The sequence below is a fragment of the Amblyomma mixtum genome, chromosome 9 (genome assembly GCF_055824585.1).
Source record: "Amblyomma mixtum isolate Tamu chromosome 9, ASM5582458v1, whole genome shotgun sequence".
In the NCBI taxonomy this organism is placed as follows: domain Eukaryota; kingdom Metazoa; phylum Arthropoda; class Arachnida; order Ixodida; family Ixodidae; genus Amblyomma; species Amblyomma mixtum.
The window spans coordinates 22,230,157-22,255,566 of record NC_143020.1 but is presented as its reverse complement, the minus strand read 5'-3'; the positions used below and the strand labels follow the sequence as shown (position 1 = coordinate 22,255,566).

General features: G+C 46.9%; 1 protein-coding gene across 3 annotated transcripts in view; it reads right to left on the bottom strand.

The window, feature by feature from the left end:
- Window positions 1-25,134, bottom strand: part of LOC149328477 (solute carrier family 26 member 10-like) — a 68,877-nt gene extending 43,743 nt beyond the window's left edge. The window contains exons 1-2 of one of the 3 annotated variants that reach the window (XM_089562134.1): window positions 24,882-25,134; window positions 4,606-4,875 (exon numbers count right to left, since the gene is read on the bottom strand). In XM_089562134.1, the coding sequence (XP_089418260.1) occupies window positions 4,606-4,875; window positions 24,882-24,930 (319 nt within the window). In that variant the 5' untranslated portion in view covers window positions 24,931-25,134. The remainder of the gene's footprint in view (window positions 1-4,605; window positions 4,876-24,881) is intronic. The other 2 variants (XM_089562133.1, XM_089562132.1) reach the window with 2 other exon arrangements.
- Between the last annotated feature and the right edge of the window lie 276 nt (window positions 25,135-25,410).

Genomic DNA, 25,410 nt, shown 5'->3' with positions numbered 1-25,410 from the left:
CCTAAAGACGTGCCATACGCGCTGGTTGATTCATGAAGTCAAAAAAGAGAAAAAAAGTAAGGCTTGAAAACGGAAAGACAAGGACTGGCACTTTTCTTTCAAGAAGAAGTTTGAATGTGACTAGGGGAAATGTTCTTAGTGAGCCAGTGCAACGGCATTAGGGGAAGCATGAAGACGGTACAATACAGAACGCTGAACTCGGAACAGATACTTTATCGCCAGCATCACCGAAAGGCAGTGAGTGCAGCAACGTACGTCAGTCTGAGCAAGCTGAATTCTTTCAATGTCGCAGATTTCAGAAAAATGGTGTTATTTTGAGACAGCAAGGAAAGAGAAGGAGTATTTACTTTCTCATCAAAATTTTCGTAATAACGCTGTCTGTTACACTTCGCAAGTAACGAAATGCACGCCAGATTTAACCGATGTCAATGATTTCTTGACGTTTTACCTTGTTAAACAGTCTGCTGCAACGAATTGAGAAAGAATACTTCTGTTTCGGGTCTACGGCCGTGCTTTCTACTGCTGCAGTTTTTCCGGAGCGCCACATATTAGCTCATGCTAACATCACTGAATTTTCCCAGTAAATAAATAGTCAACACAATTTCATCACCAGAAATCTATGCGACAGTTGATTTATGAGTAGTGCATTCAAGCAGGCCATGCCAATACCGAACCAATTTGGGAGCAAAATTTTGAAGGTCTTAATCCCTGTAAATATTTCGCGGATAATTGCTAAGCTGTTTCTTTAGCTTTCATTTTTTTGCTGAACGTGAATAGCACACATAAACGCTTTCCTTTTGCCTTCTCTCTTACTATAAAGTTTACGGTGCAATCACGCAGGCAGAGTCGCATCCGCTGAGTTTCCTCGTCAATATCAGCTTTGAGCGCAAATTATGCATCGGTTGGCATGAAGTATTTGACTAATCGAGCAAGCTGAAACAATGGAACAGGAACGAAAAGATGCGGGCTGAACTCGGACTTCACCATGCAATCTAAGCAGCTCCCTCGACATCTATCCTGCTCGTGCCTCCCCGCGCATCCAAATAAGAAAGGTGTGTGTGCCGCCACTTTCCCAGTAGAGGTGCTGTGAGTGCACTTGAAAAATGACTGAATCTTCCTTCTGAGCAAGCAATGCTTATCGCGGGAAATCTGTGCCATCATCAGTGCCATTTTTTGCCGCTCTACACCTCGGTTCATCAAAGAGAACCCGATGCTCGGAGGCATAATAGAACACATTGCGGAGCTAGTTCGTTTTGCATTGCTGCTGGAAAAGTAATTCAGGGCTTCTTTTTTCAGGCGAGCGCACGTAAGAAAGCTCCAGTGCTCGTTTGAGAAAAGCAGAATTGAATTACATTCTAGAAGCTCTGTAGCCAGCTCTCCTTTTTTTCCCAAACTACTTTCGAGATTCTATTCGGCGTGTATCCATAAAAGAATCTTGAACCAACCCGCGCTACACTAATCTCCACGCTCTTGGGGACACTGTAACAGAGAATGCACGACTTGAACTCAAATGATGATCATTAAAGAAAAAGCATGGCAACTTTTGTAGACCTGTTGCACAGATGCATTAGCGCGAAGTCGTAGCCTCGAGTACGACCACGGCATGCGTGCTTGTATTTGTAGCCACACGTCCGAGCCACTCTCATTTCAACTTTTCAAGCGCGCATTGGGTTGCTTATAATTGTTCTTGAATGAACGGCATGAGTTACGAAAACAGTGATTGCAGCGTGCTATATAGTTTGTTCACTAGAGCATGAGCAGGGCATGAACAAGCAATTTTTGACTTAGAGCACTGCAAAGGTACAGAGGGGTCACTTCACAAAATCACCCAAAAGCAGTGAGGTTTGCGCCTGTTGTTTAGGCATAATGACGAAAAAGCGAGGAAAAGCGTGCTTTTGCCATTCATTCTAGAAATTTCTTACTCCCCCCAAAAATACATTGAATAGGTTGGGGCAACCGAAAAGGAAATAAAAATAATAGGCCCCTGCCTGCACCGTTTACACACAACAGGCTTAACCCAATTTAAAAATAAAAGAGGATGCCCGTAGGCAAGTTGTAATTTGACCACCCGTGGGTGGAAAAATAAAATATTAGGGATAATGCTACATTAGCGACCCACAGCCGAGAGAGCGGGCCCGGGGAGGCTCCCCTGACCTCCCCTGGGAAGTAGCGGAAAGGGAAATGGGACGTGGGAAGGGAATGGGGACAGCGAGATTTTTGCTTAAAAATGTTGGCTGAATCTTCCTTCTGGGCGAGCACTGCCTATCGCGGGAGATCTGTGTCATCATCAGTGTCATCTTGTGCCGCTCTTCACCTCGGTCCATCAAAGAGAACCCAAAGCTCTGAAGCACAATAGAACACATTACGGGGCTAGTTCGTTTTGCATTGTTGCTGGAAAAGTAATTCAGGGCTTCTTTTTTTTCAGACGAGCACGCGTAATAGACGTGCAGTGCTCGTTTTGAGAAAAGCAGTACTGAATTAAATTTTAGAAGCTGTGTATCCAGCTTTCCTTTTTTTCCCTAAACTACTTTCGAGATTCCTTTCGGCGTCTATCCATAAAATAATCTTGGACGAACCCGCGCAAAACTAATCTTCACGCTATTAGGGAAATTGTAACATATAATGCAGGACTTGAAGTCAAATGATGAACATTAAAGAAAAAGCATGGGAACTTTTGTAGACCTGTTGCACAGATGCATTACCGCGAAGTCGTAGCCTCGAGTACGACCACGGCATGCCTGCTTGTATACAGAAAGAGTTGCAATACCAAGCTGGCGGTAAAGCAGTAAGTGCTCCTGCAACACTGTTTTCCAAAACAGTAATGGCGACATTCACCGCCGTCAGTGGTGTTATTTAAAAAGAAAAGAATAATATTTTACGACGTTGTGGAGAAGCGCATCCTAAATTAGCGCAAGTTAAAGCTTTGAGCGCTGCATGCACAATCGCATTCTTTACCCCCACTATTTTTTGTACGCGGTACGAATACTGGGGCATATTTTTGTACCGCAGAAGCGGCAGACTGAATTTCTGCGGGTTAATAGTGTCAGAGCCATGGTTTGACGTCTTAACCGTTAACTGCTAGGTTCACCCACTGGTAATAGCGTGCAATCCCCACCTTTTGAGCGAATACGGCAGTTTTCTTTTCCAGTTACGACGATAAGCTCTACAATATCACTCTCGCTAGTGCGGCGTCTCTACTCCAGCGCTATCTTAATAATGCTTAGCTGGAAGACGGGAGCTCGTGGCGTCGCATAATATCAGGACATCTTAACGGGTCATTACGTGAGGAACGTGCGTATATGCGCAGGATGTGCCTGCCAAGCATTGATCATTGCACGCTAGTTCCTACTCGCCTTGCGCGTGGGCAGAAAACATAACAGCACTGCGAAGGGTGTTGTGGACGGGCTGTCAGGGGTGTTGTTACAACTATCGTTGCGGTATTCTTCGCGTCTTGAAGGCGGCCGATATTTTGTAGTGCTTCTGCGTGCGCACATGAAGACAGTTCGTCATATTTGGTACAATGACAAATATTTAGTGCAGCTGTACCCTCGGCCAGATCTTCAACTGTCGGGATCTTTCCGTCCCTGATTGCACCTTGTAAAAGGCTTCTGTCGGCTAAATCATTGGTATATTCATACTGTGATTTGACGCGCGTGGTGGAATCTAATGGTGCGTATCCTTTCATATTGTGCCTGAGTGGAGTAATTGCATAATTAAAACAAAATCGTTAGTAATCTTCATCGTCTGCGGCTACGAAGATCCAATACAAGAAGATCCAATAAATATCACTGATTCTGATGGCGCAATCGCGCTTACACTGGGTAAACGACTCGTCTAGCATGATAAGTGGGTTGGTTTATCCAGAGAAGGAAGCGAAATTAACCAGAACCACTGCTTAATGTGCCGCTTGTTGTGGGTCCTCGTAGCTGCAGACGATGGAGATTTATAATAATTTTGATCCACACAGCCGAGCACTCCACTCAAGCATAATGTGAAAAACAATGGACCCCAAATGCTACGAAGCGCGTCAGATTACAGCATGAATATGCCAATAGTTTAGCAAGAGAACCCTTTTACATGGTGCAAATAGCGATGCAAAATTCGCGCAAGTTAAAGGTTTGGCTGGATATACCTGTAATATAACAGAGTGCGTAACTAGTTATGTAGCTAATGTAAACATAATGTATGTATCTAAAAGGGGCTAACTAAAACTGCTTTTTAGATGGAATGTGCCACGGAAACTCGCGAAAATGCAAGTGCAACATGCTTGAAGAATTGCCGGAGATAGGCACTAGAACGAGAGGTATGACTGGCATTGACGTTCCAACATACAATGGCAGTGTGATAGTTCATTGATTATCATGAGGCATAACAATGAAGAAATGAGGGGACAGAAACATTGCTTGGAAGGTCACAACGACAGTTGCGATCGGTAACACGAAACGGACAATATTAACTTTCCATCTTACCTACTAACGCAAACGATAAACTCATATTAGTATCACATATTCCACTGTAATTCGTTACGACCACATTATTACGCGCTGTCACATTAACAGGAGAGCAAAGACGCATGAACACATAAAAAATTTCTCATCTGCTTACCTTGCGGCACATGCAGAACAGCGGTTGAGAGCCCAGCCAGGATATCTGGCACAAGGAACTGCCGTAGGTTGTAGCTTCTGACCCAGGCTATGCACGGAAACAATCCCAGCAAAAACGAGGGTGTCCTTAGGAGCGCAGCATGGCACGACTTGGCAGCTCGCTTGGTGAACTTTGGCGGTAATGTCGGCTTCGGCTCCGTCTCTTCGATGGCGTAACTAGGGAGGGCTTTGCGATCAACCACGACTCTGGCTTCGGATGTTGCCGTCCCAGCTGGAACGTCGGAAACAAGCATCTTTTCGGTGTCCATTAGAGAACCACAGCTCCGGCATTGATTGCTCGGTCAGCAAACACTTCCGAAATATTTGTCACTGTACCTTAGAAAGTAATGAAGGTTAGCTCTATGGCGCATTGGCAATGGTGAGCAGCATGTTTACAGAGACATACGAAACTATTGCACACAGAAAGCACAGACCTAGAGAAGAAAGCTGCGGTGGCTGCGTTGCCATGGCTGATTAAAAAATGTATACACATATGCAACGCGTTGAAATCACGGCACGGAAAGTTCACATGGTACACCGCCAGAAAATTCCAGTCAGCGCAGTCTCTAAGCACGTAACATTACGTTCTCAGTTTCATACGATAAAGAAAGCGCTACTTCCGCAAAACTGTTGGCAATGAAGGTTTTAGGCAATGTTCACCCTCAACTCGCCCGACTATGCTTGCCGAGTTTCGCTGCTCACTGCGTGAAATCTTTACGGGTGCCCAGGACAGCTCCAGAGCGAAAGCAGTCGCACATAAACCGTTGTCTGAAAATAGCCTTTAACGCGTGCGATCCAGGCAGGCACTGCTGCGCTACTGCTATCTGGGATCGCACCTGGGTGTTGTTTTTCTGCGCACAAAGCTCTAGCGTCGAGGTCGGCCGGATACACTCGCTGCACCCATTGACAAGGGCATGTGTATGCGCATATGCTTGCACTACCGTCACACAAGGTTGTTGTGCGGATACAGAATAAGTATCAACGCGCAGGAAAAGGGGTAAAACAAAAGCTTGCTGTGTTTTTAGGCAACGTTATGCCGTGTTTGCTCACTTGTATGCTTCCGGGGATTTGTACAATGCGGGATCCTCACTTACCAAACGATACAAAGGTATTGGAGATGGCAGCGTAATATGTGACGTGTTTAATCGGTTCTGTGATATTTGGCTGGGTCCATGTGTATGTGTATGCCGCACCGAGTTCAGAATATTTCTGCGTTGGCGGCTAGCTGTAAAAAAAAACAGATGTGAACGCAGAGTTTTAGGTCATTGAGGCCTTCAATGATATGTGTGTGTGTGTGTGTGTGTGTGTGTGTGTGTGTGTGTGTGTGTGTGTGTGTGTGTGTGTGTGTATATATATATATATATATATATATATATATATATATATATATATATATATCGCGGGATCGAACCCACGTTTTTCAGGTCAGCAGCCCAGCGCCGTAACCACTGTGCCACCGCGGCGGGGCACAATAAGATAAACGTACTTGGTTGCTAGAAATAAGATGCGAAAATGAGAAATGCTTCTTTTAACTAAACATTTATGTGGAGTCGACGTTTTGGACAGAGCCTGTCCTTTTTCAAGACTGAAGATACATGGTTCTTGCTTCTCTTCTTAAAGGACCACTGACCAGGGTCCGGACATTTTTGAAAAACAAGCCCACTGCATAGGTGAGGCGTCGAAGATAACCTGTGCAAAATACTAGAGCCATGCGCGCCCCGAAAAGCTGCGAAAATTCAAATCAAAGCCCGCTCGTTCTTTCCTTCAACAAAAACCTCCCCGCCCCACTACTCAGAACCCCATTGACGTCATGGGGGCTACTTTCGCTGAAGGCACTCCATTGGTGCATCGTTCTAACTGACGGGAGAAGGTTGGGCGTAGCCTTGGCGTCGCGTCGTCTGCACAACGCTTTCCGCAGCGCCTTCTGTTTTGGCACATACCGACAAACCCGGATGAAGGAACAACAACAACAACAAAAAAAAAACTGCGGAGGGAGCGTACGGCGACAGCCTTGAACCCTAGTCTTGAAAAGTAAAAAATAGTAAAACTGAGTGAGTTGGTTCGCCCCCCTGCCGTGATCACGTCACGAGACGCTCTGCGTGCGCGCCCCCTTCTCAGTTTTTTTCTTCTATGCAAGCCCCCCAAAACAAGGTTTTAATTACTAGTGCAGCAGACCCTTTCCCTAGCTCGCCCACTTGACCGCTCCGCACACACACCGCTTATCCTTCGTGCATCTTGCGTACGACTTGCCTCCAATGAATGACATAGGCTTTGGAGCGGAGAAAAGACACAAACACGCGTGGAGAAAAGCAAACGGGCGGTTGCCGGGTCCGCGCTTCGCCGTGTGTTTCGAACACAACCGACTTCCGCCCCTCCGCTTGTGAAACGGTGGGGAGGCCTAAAAAAATGAAAAGGTGGCTCGCTAACTGGGAATGACAAACAGATGTATGAAAGGATGCGCTCGCTAACAAGTCTAGCGGCGAAACACCGCGAGGAGACCCAAAGAGCAAAACAGAGAGGGTGTTAAGAAACCAACAGCGCCCCCTCCCCCTCCCCTCGAATAGACCCAGTAGCAAAAATCAAGAAAAGAATTCTATTGAAGGCGTGGCCATGACGTAGACATGTGACGCACTCCACAGACACCACGCCTCCGGCTAACATCGGAGAATGAAGGGGTGAAATTGCCTTGCCGAGCCTACTCGACGAGGAGCGGGAGAGAATAATCTCGAGGACGGAACGGAAGGAGAGGAGGCTCGCTCCAAGAGTGGTAGAGAGTGTTTTCGACCAGAGGGTGGTCACGGGCTTTTTAAAGGGTCTTCATCTGTACAGGTGTTCGACACATGAGCCAAAACAAGCAGACGACGCAGGAGGAAGAACGGCTCAAGGGACAGAAAAAAGAAAAAATTAACAAAAATACACAAACGGAACAGGGGAGGGGAAGAGTAAATGTCGTCGCCCGCCACCCACGTATGCGGTTGCGGGGAGAAAAGACGAAAAAAAGAAGAAAAGAGAAAAAAAGCGGGAGGGGAGAATGGACGGCGAACCTGAGTCCCAACACAGCGGGCAGCTAGTAAAATATATGGAGACAGACAGTGCCCGAAGCACAGCATAGATTTGAGATGCACTCAAATGTTGTCCACTTAAGCGAGTAAACAAAATACAAAGGAGCAAAGAGGGGGGCGGGAGAACTTCCGCCATGTGCAACTCCTTTGGCAGGATGAGTCAAGGCGGGCAGAGTGGAATTTAACTAGACACACGTGGGGTATAGATACGCTCACAAGCGCACACCCACAGAAGCAACAACAACAAAAAAAGGTAAAGAAAAGGCCGGAAACGGAGGCGACTTTGGGGAAGAATTGTCGCGTGGGGCCACTGTGAATGGCGGGAGTGCTTAAGGTTCTTTGATTGCGCCGCTCTCGTCAAGATGGTCGAACGGGGGTAGGTAAGAGCGCGGTGTGCGATGAAGACATCGGTGTAAGCGTATGGGGGAAAGGAACGGCCGAGTTTTGTCAAGCCGGCACTCCAAGGTCAGTGCTGGATTTGCAAGGCGCGTACTGAAGACAAAGCGCCCAGGTTCTCATTAATGCCTTGGGCGATTGTTCCAAACTTATAAATAAAGTACGACTCGCGTTGCTCCCGTTCCCGAGTGTTGATGAACCCACCCTGTAAGACTGTTAATTTAAATGCTTCGAATGGGTGTTTTTTGTCATTAATCTGTTTCGACAAGGTGAGGTTAGGTAGAGATAGGGCATGAGCGCGGTGGTTATTAAAGCGAATTTGTAGAGGGTTAACCGTCTGTCCAATGTACTGCATACTGCACACACCGCATTCTAGGAGGTAGATAACGTTGGAGGAGTCACAATTAAAGTCGCCGTTGATTTTCCATTTAAAGCCTGAGGCTGTGCTTATTGCACAGCTTGTTGTTTGAATATGTTTGCAGTCATGGAATCTACTTTTGGCGCAAGGTCGGCAACCCAACCCCAAGTGATTATGTGTTTTTGAGTGTACGAGGATGTTTTGAATGTTCTTCGGTCGTCTGTAGACTGCGTGAGGGGGAGTAGTGAAAATTTTGGCGAGGCGCTCGCTTTGTTCGAGAATGTTGAAATGTTTTTTAAGGATTTTGTTTACGTTGGGGGGATCATTTGTGAAGGAGAGTACCAAGTTTGCCCGGTGATCTGTTTCTTCACTGCGTCGACGTCCATCTAGTATTTCCTCTCGGTTGAGTTTAGATGCCCTTTGAATTGCATCGTCGACAATGGCGGGGGGATATCTTTGCTCTGTGAGGACTTCTCGCATGCGATTGGAATTCCTCACGAAGTCTTGATCTTGTGAACAGATTCTTTTAAATCGATGTGCCTGAGAGTATGGGATACTTGTTTTGGAGTGACGAGTATGACAACTTTGAAAGTGTAAGTATTGTTGATCGTCCGTCGGTTTTCTATATGCTCTGGTGTTAAGTGACCGAATCTCGACATCTAGAAAGTTAATTGTGATGTGGGAGTACGCGTGAGTGAACGATATGTTGGGGTGGACAAGGTTGAATTGTTCAATAAAGTGTAGGAGTTCTTGCTCTGTGTCGTCCCAAATTAAAAAAATGTCATCCAAATAGCGTTTGTATAGAATGGGCTTGATGAGAGAATATTGTTGCATTAGGCGGTGCATGCACTGATATGCGCATCAGGAAAGACGAAGACGAAGCTCGTGAGTTTTGAAGAAGACGACGGTCGAGCAGTGTCGGCTGGTGCCTGCAGTAAACGCCTGTCATTTGAAAGCCCTGTCTTTCGTGTCCGCCCTGTCTGCAATCCCAAGCGGAACTACCCCGTAACATCTTGGTGGAGGTGCTTTCGATCCCCCTGGCCACAGCTCCTCGTATTCCGCGCCAGAAACCTGGATTTGCGCAGTGGACGCCATCTCCCCGAGCTCACCCCACCGACTGCCACAGCAAGCATGGCATCCCAGGATGCATCACCCGCTCCGGAAACTCCAGCTTCCCACATGGTCTTAACCAAAATCCGCCATCCTCCTATTTTTAACGGCGAAGACAAGACGGATGTTGAAGATTGGCTCGATGAATATGAAAGGTGCAGCAAGAATAACCGGTGGGATGCTAGCATAATGCTAGCAAACATCATCTTCTACCTAGCGGGAACGACGAAGACCTGGTTTACCAACCACGAACAGGAAATGCCTACTTGGGACATCTGCAAGCAAAAACTTCAGGACTTGTTCGGCAAGCCAATTGGGCGAGCTCTAGCAGCCAAAAACGACCTGGCTACTCGCGCCCAATCGTCGACTGAATCATACCTCGCCTACACACAGGACGTCCTCGCCTTTGTCGGAAGGTGAACGCCTCCATGACCGAAGCTGATAAAGTGGGCCATATACTTAAGGGTATCGCTGATGACGCCTTCAATATACTTCTCTGCAAAGACTGCTCTACGGTGGACACAGTCCTGCAAGTGTGTCGCCGTTTCGAACAGGCGAAGCAGCGCCGCATCGTCCATCGATTTATCCGCCTTCCCAACACGGCAACTACATCCTCATGTGATGATCCGCCCACTTTGCAGCAGCCTTCAAGTCAAAACAACCTCACTACCATCGTCCGGAGGGAAATCGAGGCCTTAACTCCTGTTACCCTTCCATCCCCTCCTGCAGAGGCCACAATAGCTATGATACAGGCTGTTGTCCGCCAAGAATTCGCGAATGTGGGCCTCGTCTCCAATCCTACCACGCCACTCCCTGCACCACAGCCAATACCAGTGGTTGCTGCTGCTACCACAACCCCGTCCTACACACCGCGCTACCCTGCCCGCAATCCTGCGGAGTGGCGCACATCTGACAACCGGCCTATTTGCTTCGTCTGCTGTCGGGCTGGCCATACATCCCGCTATTGCCGCAGCCGCCCGGTTCCCCCCCCCTAACCCCTACAACAGACCCTTCCGCCACGACTATTATGCACCACGGCCCGTTTCTGTCCCCCCGGCACAGCTTCGTACCGAGAACATTGCGCAAGTCAGTCGTCCTAGCCGTTCGCCATCGCCCCAAGCCCACCGTTCTCGATCACCTACTCCTCGCCGCAGCTTCTCCCCAACGTGCCAAGACCCCTACTCGGGAAACTAGGCGACGCAGCGCCCGGACGTGACGCTGCGTTACCCACCCGGACTGCCAACTGTGTTTCGACCATCGCACCACGCCGCAACCTGATCAATGTTCTCGTGGATAGAGTCCCTGTGCTCGCTCTCATTGACACTGGAGCCCATATTTCAGTTCTTAGTTCGTCGTTCCGCCAGCACCTCAAGAAAGTTCTTACGCCCGCTGACACCTCGACAGTTCGTGTTGCTGATGGAAGCACTACTACCATCATCGGAATGTTCACTGCGCGCGTTAGTATTGCCGGCCACCACGTCCCTGTGCTCTTCGCCGTCCTTACTACTTGTCCTCAAGACGTCATTTTAGGGCTAGACTTTTTAACAGCCCATTCCGCTCTCATCGACTGTTCCTCCGGACTTCTGCGCCTAGCCCTGCCCCATTGTGTTCCCAACCCTAGTGCTGACCATTCCCAGCCTCGCCTCCGCTCCAGTACATTTACTCGCCTACCTCCAGAGGCGGCAGTATACGTGCCCATGTCATCTTTTCCCTCCCTCCCTGACGGCAACTACGTTGTCAACCCCCTCACCGACGTCACTCTACAACACAACATCGCCCTACCTCATAACATTGTACACCTCGAGAACAACCTCACCTACATCCCCGTACTCAACTTCAGCATATCTTCGCAAGTTCTCCCGGAGGGCATATTCCTTGCCGAGCTGTCACCTTTTTCCAGCTTTACTATTTCTGCAGTGCTGTCCGACCGTCACGGCGAGGTACCTGCACAACCTGTCCCGTCACTTAGTCCGGAGGACCGCATCTCTGCCATGGTTGCCTCTGAACTGCGTCCAGAATATGCTACTGCCCTTGCCGACCTTCTGCGGTCGTACAGCGACATTTTTGATTTCGGCCACGGATCCCTGGGCCAAACGTCCGTCGTCACACATCGCATCGATACTGGAGATGCCCCCCCTCTTTACCGACGGCCTTACAGAGTTGCTCTTTCAGAACGCCAGATCATTCAGGAAGAAGTGGACAAAATGTTGGCCAGCAACATTATTGAGCCGTCGAGCAGCCCCTGGGCGTCTCCGGTAGTACTTGTCAAAAAGAAGGACAACAGCTGGAGGTTTTGCGTAGATTATCGACACCTAAACAAGATAACAAAGAAAGACGTGTACCCTCTTCCTAGGATCGATGACGCCTTCGACTGCCTGCATGGTGCCAACTACTTCTCCTCCATAGATCTCCGTTCTGGATATTGGCAGATCTCTGTTGACGAAAGAGATCGTGAGAAGACGGCTTTTGTCACCCCGGATGGACTCTACCAATTCAAGGTGATGCCTTTCGGCTTATGTAATGCCCCTGCGATCTTCGAGCGCATGATGGACTCCTTACTACGCGGGTTCAAATGAACCACATGTCTGTGCTACCTCGATGACGTCATCGTATTTTCATCAACCTTTGAGGGCCACCTCCATCGTCTTTCGGCTATTCTTGGCGTCTTCCGACGAGCTGGCCTTCAGTTGAACTCCAAGAAGTGTAGCTTTGGTCGCCGGGAACTCGAGATCCTAGGGCATTTGGTCAACACCGATGGCATTCAGCCGGACCCCGACAAAATTCGCGCTGTAAGTGGTTTTCCTATACCGCAATCTAGCGGCGGCGACGTGCGTAGCTTCCTTGGACTTTGCTCATACTTCCGGCGATTTGTACCACACTTCACGGAAATCGCCCGTCCGCTCACGCAGCTTCTGAAAAAAGACGTCTCCTTTTCCTGGGGCCACGAACAATCGGCCGCCTTTGCCGCTCTTATTGCCCACCTCACCCGTCCGCCACTGTTGGCTCACTTCAATCCATCCGCCCCCACAGAAGTACGTACCGACGCAAGTGGTCATGGCATTGGTGCCGTTCTTGCACAACGTCAGCTCGGCTCCCCTCGCGTCATCGCCTATGCCAGCCGACTCCTCTCTACGGCCGAACAGAATTATTCCATCACTGAACGTGAGTGCTTAGCCCTAGTTTGGGCCATTACGAAGTTCCGCCCCTACTTGTATGGGCGGCCATTCACCGTAGTCACTGACCACCACGCCTTGTGTTGGCTTTCTACACTCAAAGACCCTACTGGCAGCCTTGGACGTTGGGCGTTGCGCCTTCAGGAGTACAATTTTTCAGTAGTTTATAAGTCTGGCGAGTTGCATCGAGACGCCGATTGCCTGTCCCGTCATGCAGTCGACCCGCCAAGCCAACCTGAATGTGACAGTGAAGATTGCGTGCTCTCTATTTCTGACTTTTCAAACATTCGCCGAGAGCAACGCCAGGACCCTCAGCTTCGCGAAATTATCAATCGCCTCTGCGCCGATCGCCATGACCCTTCCCTTCATTTGTTTGTGCTCCACGACGGCACCTTATACCGACACAATATGCGACCTGATGGCCCCGACCTTCTTCTAGTCGTCCCTCAGCACCTACGCACAGCCGTCCTTGAACAGCTTCACGACGTTCCTACTGCGGGTCATCTCGGCGTCTCTCGCACATACGACAGTGTGCGCCGTCGGTTCTTTTGGCCGGGACTATACCGCGCCGTCCGCCGCTACGTGGCTGCTTGTGACCGCTGTCAACGCCGGAAAAAGCCACCAGTTTTACCAGCTGGACTTCTGCAGCCGATCGACATCCCCATAGACCCATTTTCTCGTGTGGGTCTGGATCTTCTAGGGCCTTTTCCGCTGTCCGCATCGGGGAACAAATGGATTGCGGTGGCCACTGATTACACCACACGCTACGCGGTCACACGAGCAATACCAACCAGTTGTGCAACTGATGTTGCTGCTTTCCTCCTCAACGACGTTATACTCGTGCATGGAGCTCCCCGCCAACTGCTCACCGACCGTGGCCGTTGCTCTCTTGCACGTATAGTCGACGAGATCCTGCGGTTGTGCAACGTTCGTCATTCTTTCACGACTGCCTACCATCCGCAGACGAACGGGCTTACCGAACGCCTTAACCGGACATTGACTGACATGCTGTCCATGTACGTTTCTGATGACCACCGCGACTGGGACATCACGCTGCCATTTGTGACATTTGCATACAATTCTTCGCGTCAAACCACTACCGGCTACTCCCCCTTCTATCTTCTATACGGCCGTGACCCTCTGCTTCCTTTTGACAGCCTGCTCCCTTCAGTCGCCACTGCCAGCTCATATGCTCGTGACGCCATAGCCCGAGCTGATGCTGCCCGCGTTGTTGCACGCAACCGACTCACAGCCTCCCAGCACTCCCAGAAACGTCGCTATGATTCCTGTCATCGCAACCCCCAGTATTCTTGCGGCTCTCTCGTGCTGCTTGGGACCCCAGCTCGCCGCGTGGGCCTCTCGGAAAAGCTTTTGCCCCGTTATACAGTACCCTACCGCATTTTACGACAAGTGACTCCAGTGACATACGAAATTGCACCCTTGAATCCCGCACGCCATACCTCTACACCTCGCACTGAGACGGTCCATGTTGCACGCCTCAAGCCGTACTACACGGACCCTGGTTTGGGCTAGTTCGCACCGGGACGGTGCTTTTCAGCCGGCGGGGTAGTGTTGCATTAGGCGGTGCATGCACTGATATGCGCATCAGGAAAGACGAAGACGAAGCTCGTGAGTTTTGAAGAAGACGACGGTCGAGCAGTGTCGGCTGGTGCCTGCAGTAAACACCTGTCGTTTGAAAGCCCTGTCTTTCGTGTCCGCCCTGTCTGCAATCCCAAGCGGAACTACCCCGTAACAATATTGCAAAAATTTAGATTCAATACTATGCATGAAGATGTCGGCGTAGGTGGGGACCATTCTTGTACCCATGGCTATGCCATTAATTTGTAAGTAGTGTTGATCGTTGAATTCAAAGTTGTTGTATTCGAGTACGATTTTCGCAAGTGCATCTAGAACACGTGGGGCTGGGGACTCCCCTTTTCTATCTTGCTTGTGCGCTTCGCTCAGAGATCTGATGCCATCGGAGTGAGGAATATTAGTGTAGAGTGAGATTACATCTAATGTTACCAGAAAGGCTCCTTCCGGAAGTTTAAGGCCTGCTATTTCGCGAAAGAAATGGTTTGTGTCTCGTATGTAGGATGGGTGTGTTGTTGGAATATGCCTGATTAATGTGTCAATGTAACTGGAAATTAGTTCCGTAATCGTGCCATTGCCAGATACTATAGGGCGGCCAGGATTATCCGTTTTCTGGATTTTCGGTAGTAAGTAGAATCGACCTGGCGACCGGTGTGGTGCGGTGAGGGCTTTAGATAACCTTAGGGTTATGTCGTCTTTTTGCGCAAGCTGATCCAGAGTCTCTGCTATATATTGTTGGTATTGTGGAGTTGGGTCTTTTCAAGAAGTTGATAGAAGCAAGTGTTAGAGAGCTGTCTCAAGCCTTCCTCAATGTATGCTTCACTAGCCATGACTACTATACCGCCTCCTTTATCTCCTGGCTTTATGGTTACATCTGTCCGTGTGCTGAGAGTACTTTATTTACTTTATTTATAAGTTTGGAACAATCGCCCAAGGCATTAATGAGAACCTGGGCGCTTTGTCTTCAATACGCGCCTTGCAAATCCAGCACTGACCTTGGAGTGCCGGCTTGAAAAACCTCGGCCATTCCATTCCCCCATGCGCTTACACCGATGTTTTCATCGCACACCGCGCTCTTACCTTCCCCTTTCGACCATCTTGACGAGAGCGGCGCAATCAAAGGACCTAAGCACTCCCGCCATTCACAGTGGCCCCACGCGACAATTCTTCCCAAAGTCGACTCTGTTTCCGGCCTTTTCTTTTCCTTTCTTTTTTTGTTGTTGTTGCTTCTGTGGGTGCGCGCTTGTGAGCGTATATACACCCCACGTGTGTCTAGTTAAATGCCACTCTGCCCGCCTTTATTCATCCTGCCAAAGGAGTTACACATGGCGGAAGTTCCCCCGCCCCCTTCTTTGCTTCTTTGTATTTTGTTTACTCGCTTATGTGGACAACATTTGAGTGCATCTCAAAGCTATGCTGTGCTTCGGGCACTGTCTGTCTCCATACATTTTACTAGCTGTCCGCTGTGTTGGGACTCAGGTTCGCCGTACATTATCCCCTCCCGCTTTTTTCTCTTTTCTTCTCCTTTTTTTCGTCTTTGGTTTTCGTCTTTTTTTCGTGGGTGGCGGGCGACGACATTTACTCTTCCCCCTCCCTGTTCCGTTTGTGTATTTTTGTTATTTTTTTATTTTTTCTGTCCCTTGAGCCATTCTTCCTCCTGCATCGTCTGCTTGTTCTGGCTCATGTGTCGAACACCTTTACAGATGAAGACCCTTTAAGAAGAGAAGCAAGAACCATGTAACTTCAGTCTTGAAAAAGGATAGGCTCTGTCCGAAACGTCGACTCTCAATAAATGTTTACTTAAAAGAAGCGTTTCTCAATTTCGCATATATATATATATATATATATGCGAAATTGAGAAACGCTTCTTTTAAGTAAACATTTATTGAGAGTCGACGTTTCGGACAGAGCCTATCCTTTTTCAAGACTGAAGTTACATGGTCGACTCTCAATAAATGTTTACTTAAAAGAAGCGTTTCTCAATTTCGCATATATATATATATATATATATATATATATATATATATATATATATATATATATATATATATATATATATATATATGAGAGAAGGCAACAGCCAGAGAAACCAAGGAGCACAGGGGATTTTTTAATTAATTTATTTTTTTTGTGGTGTTGATCAAGTAAGAATATTACTGTCGCTTAAAGCTAATTGATTAGAAAAGCAGAAGCAAAAACAACCACAAGCCGCCGGTGGGATCCAAACCCACGACCTCCGAATTACGCGTCCGGTGCTCTACCTCTGAGCTACGGCGACGGCTGCCAAACCTTCTGCTTTCGGGGGTATTTATGTTTACAAATATCCTAACCTTTAGAGTGTTCATCAGCGCCACCCACGTTCGTAAGCGGCGGACGTGGAACGTCCTGAGTTACCGCTGGTGTGAAGTAGAACGCCATCGAACGGCGAGGGTGGAAGCTGTGTCAGAACCCTCATATGATTCCTATGGCATCAAGGCTGCCAGAACCGAGGCCCTCGCTAAGCAACTAAGCAAACAAGGGAAGGGGAATGAGGGGCTCGTAATAAATATGAGAGAAGCCAACAGCTACAGAAACCAAGGAGCACAGGGGATTTTTTAAGTGTGTGTGTGTGTGTGTGTGTGTGTGTGTGTGTGTGTGTGTGTGTGTGTGTGTGTGTGTGTGTGTGTGTGTGTGTGTGTGTGTGTGTGTGTGTGTGTGTGTGTGTGTGTGTGTGTGTGTGCAGAGAGAGAGAGAGTGAAGGGTGATTGTGCATTACTGGTATTAATAACACTAGCCGATAGACAAATGCTTTGATTACGCAAAAGAAAGGAATCCAAAACCTAAAAACTAAAAACGGCAGTAGAGCATGTCGTTTTCTGTGGGCTTTCTTGGAGATTGTTCAGAGCATTCAATGGGGAGTAATAACGCTCAGCGAAGCGGAAAATACTGAACGGTTGCAGAGTTACTCTTTAAGCAAGCATACCAGCCTAATAAAGCATTCAATAAGCTAGAAACTATAGCTCCGTTGCAATGGCTGGACATAATTGCTGTCGCATCAAGAACAATTTGGCTGCGACTATATTTTGTATCTTTAGGGGAAGAGTGTCACCGGTGCTTACAAACAGAGCGTCGTTCACACCGTTCGTTTTATTTATGAAAAACTAGATCAGCGTCTGTTCAAATCTCGAAAGTCTGCATATTTAAACAAGACAGCTTGCTTTCAGTAAGTTTTACAGTTCATGCGTTCTCGCCATGGATATTTGAGTGCGCTTGCGTACAGAAATGACCACGCTGTCGAAACTGAGGACTTGAGTAGGAAGCACGTGTTCAAAATTAAGTATTTGCAATGTCGATGCCAAAGTTGCTGACATATTGTCTGTTGCGTTGTAGATCAAGCATCTGTTTTGAGAAAGCATAATGGCCAAACTTTTTGCAGTCAACACAAGAACCGGTGTGAGGCTTCTTCTCTTCATATTTCACATTTTGCTCTTAACTAGGCATATAGCTCTCGGGCAGAAAGGTTACATTCTGTTGCGATGCGTTTGTTTTGCCGCACTCTTTCAGCCAGGGGCAAAAAATCCCCGCCAGCTGATGTTACACGAATGTTCTCGATCAGATAGGAAAACTAAAAATAGTATATATGCTTCGGCGTTGGCGCATATTCGAGGTATCCTTGGTAGAGCTATTCCTACACTTGTGGTTTATACAGAAAAAGAAGAGATATAAACACAATGCCATAACATCTGCCTCGCTTGTCACTGAGATGCCTGGCATATTTGGAGCTTTCATGACAAGCGAAAGAGACGAACTGAGCTACGCTACTGACTTATTCCTTGCGGTGGATTCGCATGTTAAGAACGGTCTACGCTGGTGGAATAATGACCACGTCTTGAATTTGTAACAACAAATTTTATGAGAAACAGCTATGGCCCGAAGTTGGTCCTCTTTAGTACGATCACGAAAGGACGGCAAGAAAATGTTGGTGACTAATAACACGGACTGCTTATCTTCTGTGAAAGAGACGTTAGGGACTATTCATGTGTGCGAACGCAGTACCCTTTCTTTTCAAATTGTCGCCTTGATTATTTTAGCGTTGGGGGGGGGGGGAGGTATACTGATTTCTTTGAATCATACAGGTGTGTGCTTGACAGCTATTCTGTTAAGAGAGGTGCCACCCATTTTCTTCAGGCAAACCTACCTCTGAATGCCGCGTGGTCGTTTGTTAAGCTAGCAATTGATAATAAACATATAACACAAAAATATAATATAGATTTTCATATTTAGCTCATTATCAACTAAAACTCGTAAACAGCCATTAGGTCAGGTAATAACATGCGCTTTGAACAAGAGCCAACGATATTTATCTCCATTTTGGGCTACAGTTTTTTTCCGCTGAAAATTTAGTGCTGAACTGCAATCCGTGCTGTGTTAAGGATCGGGGATAATAAGCGATTTTAAAACAAAATTAGCCACGATTTTATGCTTGTCCTTTCACTTGGACATAAAGCAGTAAGCACGTCAGATGAAGACCTTCTCCGTTTATCACTGCTTTACACAGTCCAGGCATAAATTTCAGGAAGCTGTCAACAACACGTAATGGGTGCTTCGGTAATCTTTAATCAGTTCGAATTTCTGCTGAGGGCTGCTGGGATTTACCTCTCAGACTATGCTTGAAGTCAGTCCAAAATATATCCAACTAAATTAGTGCCAGATGGCCGGTTAGGCCACTCCACATGGTCCACCCCGCACTTCAGCACAATTTTTCACGATCTTATAAATTGCTCCGGAATATCCTTTTCTTGAAATACATAACAAAAAACAAATTTTCTGTGTTTTAAGGAGTCTAAACTTCAAAAATTTCTTGACAAAGCTTTGTGGTCATGGTAAAGCACATAGTGAAAAAAATCTGAAGCTTTTCAGGCTGCTTTATGGGCGAAAAACCCGTACCCTGCTCCCTGCAAAAAGCCGGATACCTGGACTATATTTTTGAAAAGCCAAACTGCCGCGAATAAAGTGCTTGTAAATAGTTTCGTTATTTGATATGGAAATTCAAGAGGAGGATCGAAGAGCCGAAGCTCCAGGGTGTCTATATCCACTAAAACTTGCGGAGCGGCGGAAAGCTGATCATGTTTTACCCCAGAGTAGCGGGCGTAGTTAATTCTAATTTCAACCGTATTGGTGACTTTACGTTGGAAAGTCGATATTTTGGCCACTTGGTACGTATTTTTGATGAAAACTTGTCAAAAACTTGCTCCGTATTTTCGACTCGTTACCCTCAAAAATAGTACAAACGTCCCCATATTTCCACTTGCAGTCATCGTTGTGTGCCTTAATATTCTTGTATTTCATCTTTTTCACTGGTTTTCCATAACAAAATGACGTTACCTGCACCTCAGTAAAACATGGTGCTGGGCTAGTTGGTTATTCGTACTTGCAAGAGCAAAAGCAAGACTTCTGCTTGAAGCTTTCCATATCGACAAGAAGGCGGACCACTGCATTAGAGATCCAACTATAAGCCCGTACTCAGCGGAGCGCGGTTTTTTGGCAGAATTTTTATCACAATCTTTGTAACAGATTTTACCTCCTTGCCTGGTCGTATGTCATGCGCGCTTCTTTCTTTTTCATTTCCCGTTTTTCTTTTTCATTTTTCTTTTTCCTTTTTCCTTTTTGCAAAATGTCCCTGACAATAGCTACATTTACAGATGAGGTGTTTAAACCTTTCTTATCTATTAGTCTATGAGAGCTGGCGCTGAGGAGTGTTACATGTGATGTGACGGGCTGGTTATAGAAATGTGACTTGACGACAAAATAAATCAGTTGATAGTAGCGTTCTTTTGTTTCTTGTCTTCCCCTGTGGTTGTCGTTTTTGCGCTGTCTTCCTATCAAGAATTACCTGCACCATGTACTCCTCCCATTGCCTCTAAAAATGTTCAGTAATTTTAGGACATTTTGTGGCAGTAATTAAGTGCCAGTAATGACAGGTGGCAGTAAATTAATGAGTGATCGCGAGATCTTGCTCGGGAAGAGACACCTGCCTCTCTTAAGCCTCACTGGTGGCAGCGCATGTCTTCGCAGGGCAGTGGTCCATCGCTTAACCGCTGCACCATTGCACCCAGAGTGGTTTGAGAATTCCAAGAAACCTACGATTGTGAAATAGAGAACGACCAATTCCGCATATATGCCAATATACTAGTTAAGGCTATCTCGTCATAGCCTAAAGGCAGAGTTTAAGCGCCGCTTCCAGTTTTTGCTGTCCAGGGAACCGAAAAGGCTAATAGAGCCTCAGTACACATGATATCGTGAAAGATCAAAAGAACAAATTTTTTATTATTCATTATCAAGTAATGAATTGCTGCTCGTGGATAGCAATCGGCTCCAGAGGCACTGCAGAGCACAGCTTCGGGGCGTGGGAACCTTTTTATGTAGCATTTATGGCAGAAAGGCTCAGTGATCCTAAATCTTAGCGGCATTTTCTTTATTTTTTTCGCGTCTCTGAGACTTGCAGAAAGGCCCGGCAGCACTTAAGAAGTTCTGCTTACAGCCCGCTAGACCGCTAGTCCTCGTCATCTTGAGACTTGTTATTGGGAAGATTCGCAGTGCATTGAAGTGGGCAATTTTCATTAAAATCGTTTATCACCTTTGGTCATATCCTGGGCGGTCCTAGTTGTTGTCGATGTGGACGCAAGATGTGGGCGCACAGCCGAGTGCGTGAGATTTAAGACGAAAAGCGCACACCTACTGGGGGGTTACACGACACCGGAGCTACCTCGAACTATTGTCCCTCAGCGGACCCGAGCCAGAATTGTAAAGCCATTTTCACTGCACAGGAGAGCTGCAGCTGGAGAGCGTTGCTTGTTTTTAAGCCATGTGCACTGAGCGTTCCGAGTTCTTTTTGATGAATTTATGGAGGTTTAACGTCCCAAAGTGAGTCAGGCTATGAGGGACGCCGCAGTCAAGGTATCTGGAAATTTCCACCACCTGGGATTCTTTAACGTTCACTGACATCGCACAGTACACAGTTCCGAGCTTTCTGTACACAGAGTGTGTTCAGGAGCAGATGCCACTCAAGCTCGTAGCTTGTGGTGTAAAACTGCGCGAATGTTCCGAAAGGCTACTGCCAGCCGATAAAAATGTGATCGAACGTACCGGTGCCACAAATTTTACAGTGGCTATCCGCTTAGCTGACAAAAACCACTCATAACCATTTGTGTTAGCCCATCGGTAAACAGCGCATATTTTACAGTCGAGTTTACATAGCTTGGAGAGACCACCTTCCACAGAAGTAGTTGGTAAATCACCAGCACCATGATCTTCGAGTAGGATTCTAGTAACAATTTCCCTCTCCGTAAGAAATCCGCTTTGAAAGTGCAAGTTAAAACATTTTTCCATCATCGTACAGTCGGTTACAATGCCCCTCATGGACGGTCGGAGCCGATAACTTCTGCTAAGGAGCGAAATACTGTAGCCAGTCATTCACGCCCCCTGGACATGTATTCTCTGTAAGATGGCCTTACGCTTTGCTACTGTTTCAAATGAAGCCATAAAGGAAAAAAGTAACTGAAAAGACGACCGTGATGTGACTGCAGTCGTTGCCTTCTTGCGTGTATCGGGAAGGCTAAACATATTCTGGGTTAAGCCTTTTCGTCTCCGTCGCTTGGCCGGTATATGACTGCTTTCTCATGCGAGTCCTTTCTAGCCGCTTTTCTAAGGCACAATGTGCCCAAAGCACGCACGCCCATTAAATCCCTTCTGACGTGAAAAAATACTAGTCATCGTCCTCATTTCAGCATTGAGTTACAGTGCCAGCCCAGCTGCCGGCATTTATTGTGGCGCCTTAGAATGCTGGGGCCCCAGGAAGACACGGGAATATTCTAAGCGTCGTAGTGCTTCAGAGGCTCTCTGTAACGATTTAATTTGTTCTCAGGGTGGGCAGGTCTGCAATACAACGGAGCGCCTGCCACCTTCTATTCGCGATGCGCTGCAACAGACCGCAGAGTTGACACGTTCAGCATATAGCATACCGTGTTAGTGTCACAGTAACCGCGGGAGTCCGCCTATTGTCCCCGTGCGCACACGCTGATTGACCCCGATCCGACCTGCGCGCAGGCAGCTGCCGGGCCCCAGGCGCCACCTGACATCCTCAAGGGGACCTGCGCATACACACTGACGACACTTGGGCTGCTGGTATTCAGGTAACGGTAAAGGCAACACGGAACATGGTGCGCTAAAGGCGCATATTTACTGTATGTAACGGCTGCCTTGGCAATTCACAGGCTGCAACAGGGCTGCTATGGGGCACGGCTGCAGGAGCATATGTTTGGAGAATAGAAGATATTGGCAGGTAGTATATGGCGTATTCGTGCATACTGCAGCATTCGCGTCAACGGGTAAAAATACTTCCAGTCGTAGTTAACAAATTTTTTCAGAACATCGCACCATGATCTTAAGGAAATAAATGCAAATTTAGCTGACTAGATGCATGGGATCTTGACATGAAGCTTTCGAAATATAATGATGGTGATGTACTACCACCAATGAGAAAACTTGTAGCAACATAGCATAGTGGGCGAGTTGGTATTGCATCTTTAAGGAACGAAACAGCGCAACTAAAACGAAGGACCAAGAAAAAGAGAGACACGAACACGCGCTGTTCGTGTGTCTCTTTTTCTTGGTCCTTCGTTTTAGTTGCGCTGTTTCGTTCCTTAAAAATGAGAAAACGTTTCCCTATCTAAAAATTTCAAGTAAGTAGAAGAGATCAGCCAGCGGCATGATGCTTAATAATGGAAATGGCGTTGCTACTTCGCAGATGAAGAAAAACAGAGTCGCAACATAATTCCAGCGGAAGACCACATTAAGAGGCTAAAATAATAGTTATTGGCTGAAGTCTTTCAAAAATTTTAAATGAGGAACATTTTGCTAACCATCTTTATGCCTTCCTAACGACTGAGAAGGAAATTGCATGTATTCTACATTTTCTAACAAATCTTACCATGTTCTAATTCCATGGCTTGGTGTGTCAGGTTCGGTTGCTATAAGACGACGCTGATAGCACATTGTTTGTTTGTACAACATGAGAAAAAAGCGATATGCCGTGTTGTAATATTATTTAAAGCCTTCCAGCTTGAAACGTGAAAACTTAAAAATGGCGAATGTTTGACTGATCACAAAAGTACGCCAATCAGTAAACTGTGGTAGAGGCTTTAATTAGAACATAAGGCGAAAGTACGGGGGGGGGGGGGGGCAAGGAATGAAGTAATGAAGTTGATACTAGTGATGGTAAATGTAGCACTTAAAAAGTGGCTAATTATTTATTTCTCATCTGTCAACACAACTTTTAGAGCGTACTGTGAGTATTGAACTCTACCATGAGTATTTGTTTGGGTATAAGATCTAGGTGTATATATTTAATTGTATTCAAGAGCTGCTACATGTTTTTAAATTTGCAACAGGCAGATTTTTATGACGGTTCCGATAAAAATCTATATACGCAAAAATGAAGGAACTGAAGTCTCACTGCACGATGTGAATAGTGAGGGAGAAAATTCAAGGGGGCGGTTAAGCTCCGCGTTACAGGTATTACGCGATAGCTTCAGTGAGTAAATGCCCATATATGTGCAATCGTTTATTCTTCACTTCCATTCAAAAATCGCTGCTGGTCCTCATACCACTAGTGGCGCAGTTGTGCAGCGGTTGAGCGGTGCGCCATAGCTCTCGCAGGTGGCTGTTTCAAATGCAGCCATCCATGGAACTTGTGAGAACCTCTCCTGGCTAAACATTAATTTATCGGCCATCGGCAACAGTGGGAAGTTTGCTCGCAATCCTTTGGGCAGGCTGCCACTTGTCATACAGGGCTGGTTGCAATTACGTAACAGGTCACGCCACCTAGTTGGCTAGTGGCCAACCTGCCCCGTAAGGGATTTTTCGGTCACGCCACCCCCGATGACGCCCGGTCCTCTGCTGATCGGGTTCCTTGACGCTATGGCATTAAATTATTCTTCGTTGTGGCTACACACTCGAGTGGAATGGAGCGCGGACTACAGAATTTAGGGCATGCATTAACACTATGGCTTTGCGTGACACTGAGGAAGAAGTGTTAGGACGTCTATAACGTGTCTCCTGTCTCTCTCCCCTTTTCAAAACGAAAGGAGAGAGGAAGACAGCAAACCAAACTCCTCTGTCTGTGTGCAGAGGGATATTACCTATTTCAATCTCCCTTGTGTTAAGGGGCGTTAGGGACAACACCTATTAGTTTAGGCAAGGCTTGTTTAAATAACTATTTGTTTGATTCTAAACTCGAAACAAGGAAAATACGTTGAACAAGAGAGACCGAGTGATATATTATCACCAATGAAATAGTTTAATATGCTGTAGTTACTAAAAGTTAGGTGGTTTTATTGTCTGTGCGTAAAAGATGGTGAACATATCAGACTTGAGCAGCTCTTCGTCAATATTGATAGTGCGCTTTTTATATCACTTTTAGATTTCTGACATGAACAGGAAATGCTGGCGAAGCCCTTCCTTAGTAAAAGAGCGCAAAGCAAAACCTTGTACTGACTTAAATACGTACCTTGAGCAGTCAGTGACGTCTCCTGCGTTGCCATATCCTCTTCCATCATCGGATCAAGTTCTTCATTAGTTGGATATTCTTAAACACTCGATGTGTACAGACACATGTGCATTTCATGTAACGTCCCCATGAAGCGTGGGAAGTTTCGTCACTGCTCAATGAACGTTGTAAGAAACTTCCTGAAATTAACCTGCTGACTGTGCGAGCAACTATTACACATCAATTGTGGCAAGGAACCATTCACTTTCGGCAGGTAGAATAACACTTTCAAAGAGCAAGCGCAACGCTAAAACCTAACTTGCCCGAGCCGAGCGAAAGGTATTGAACGTCTACGTCCCGTGCACGAAGACCCTACCATGTGCTCAGAAGGCCGATATTAGACACGTGTTTTTCGCTTTATTTCCCTTTGTTCTTGCTCGCAGTTGTCAGTCGCCGGAGTTTATCTTTCCTCCTTGATAACTGACAAAAGGTGCGAGCGTGTGACAAATTCTTATCAAACATTGGCTCGATCCTGAAAGTATTGGGCGGC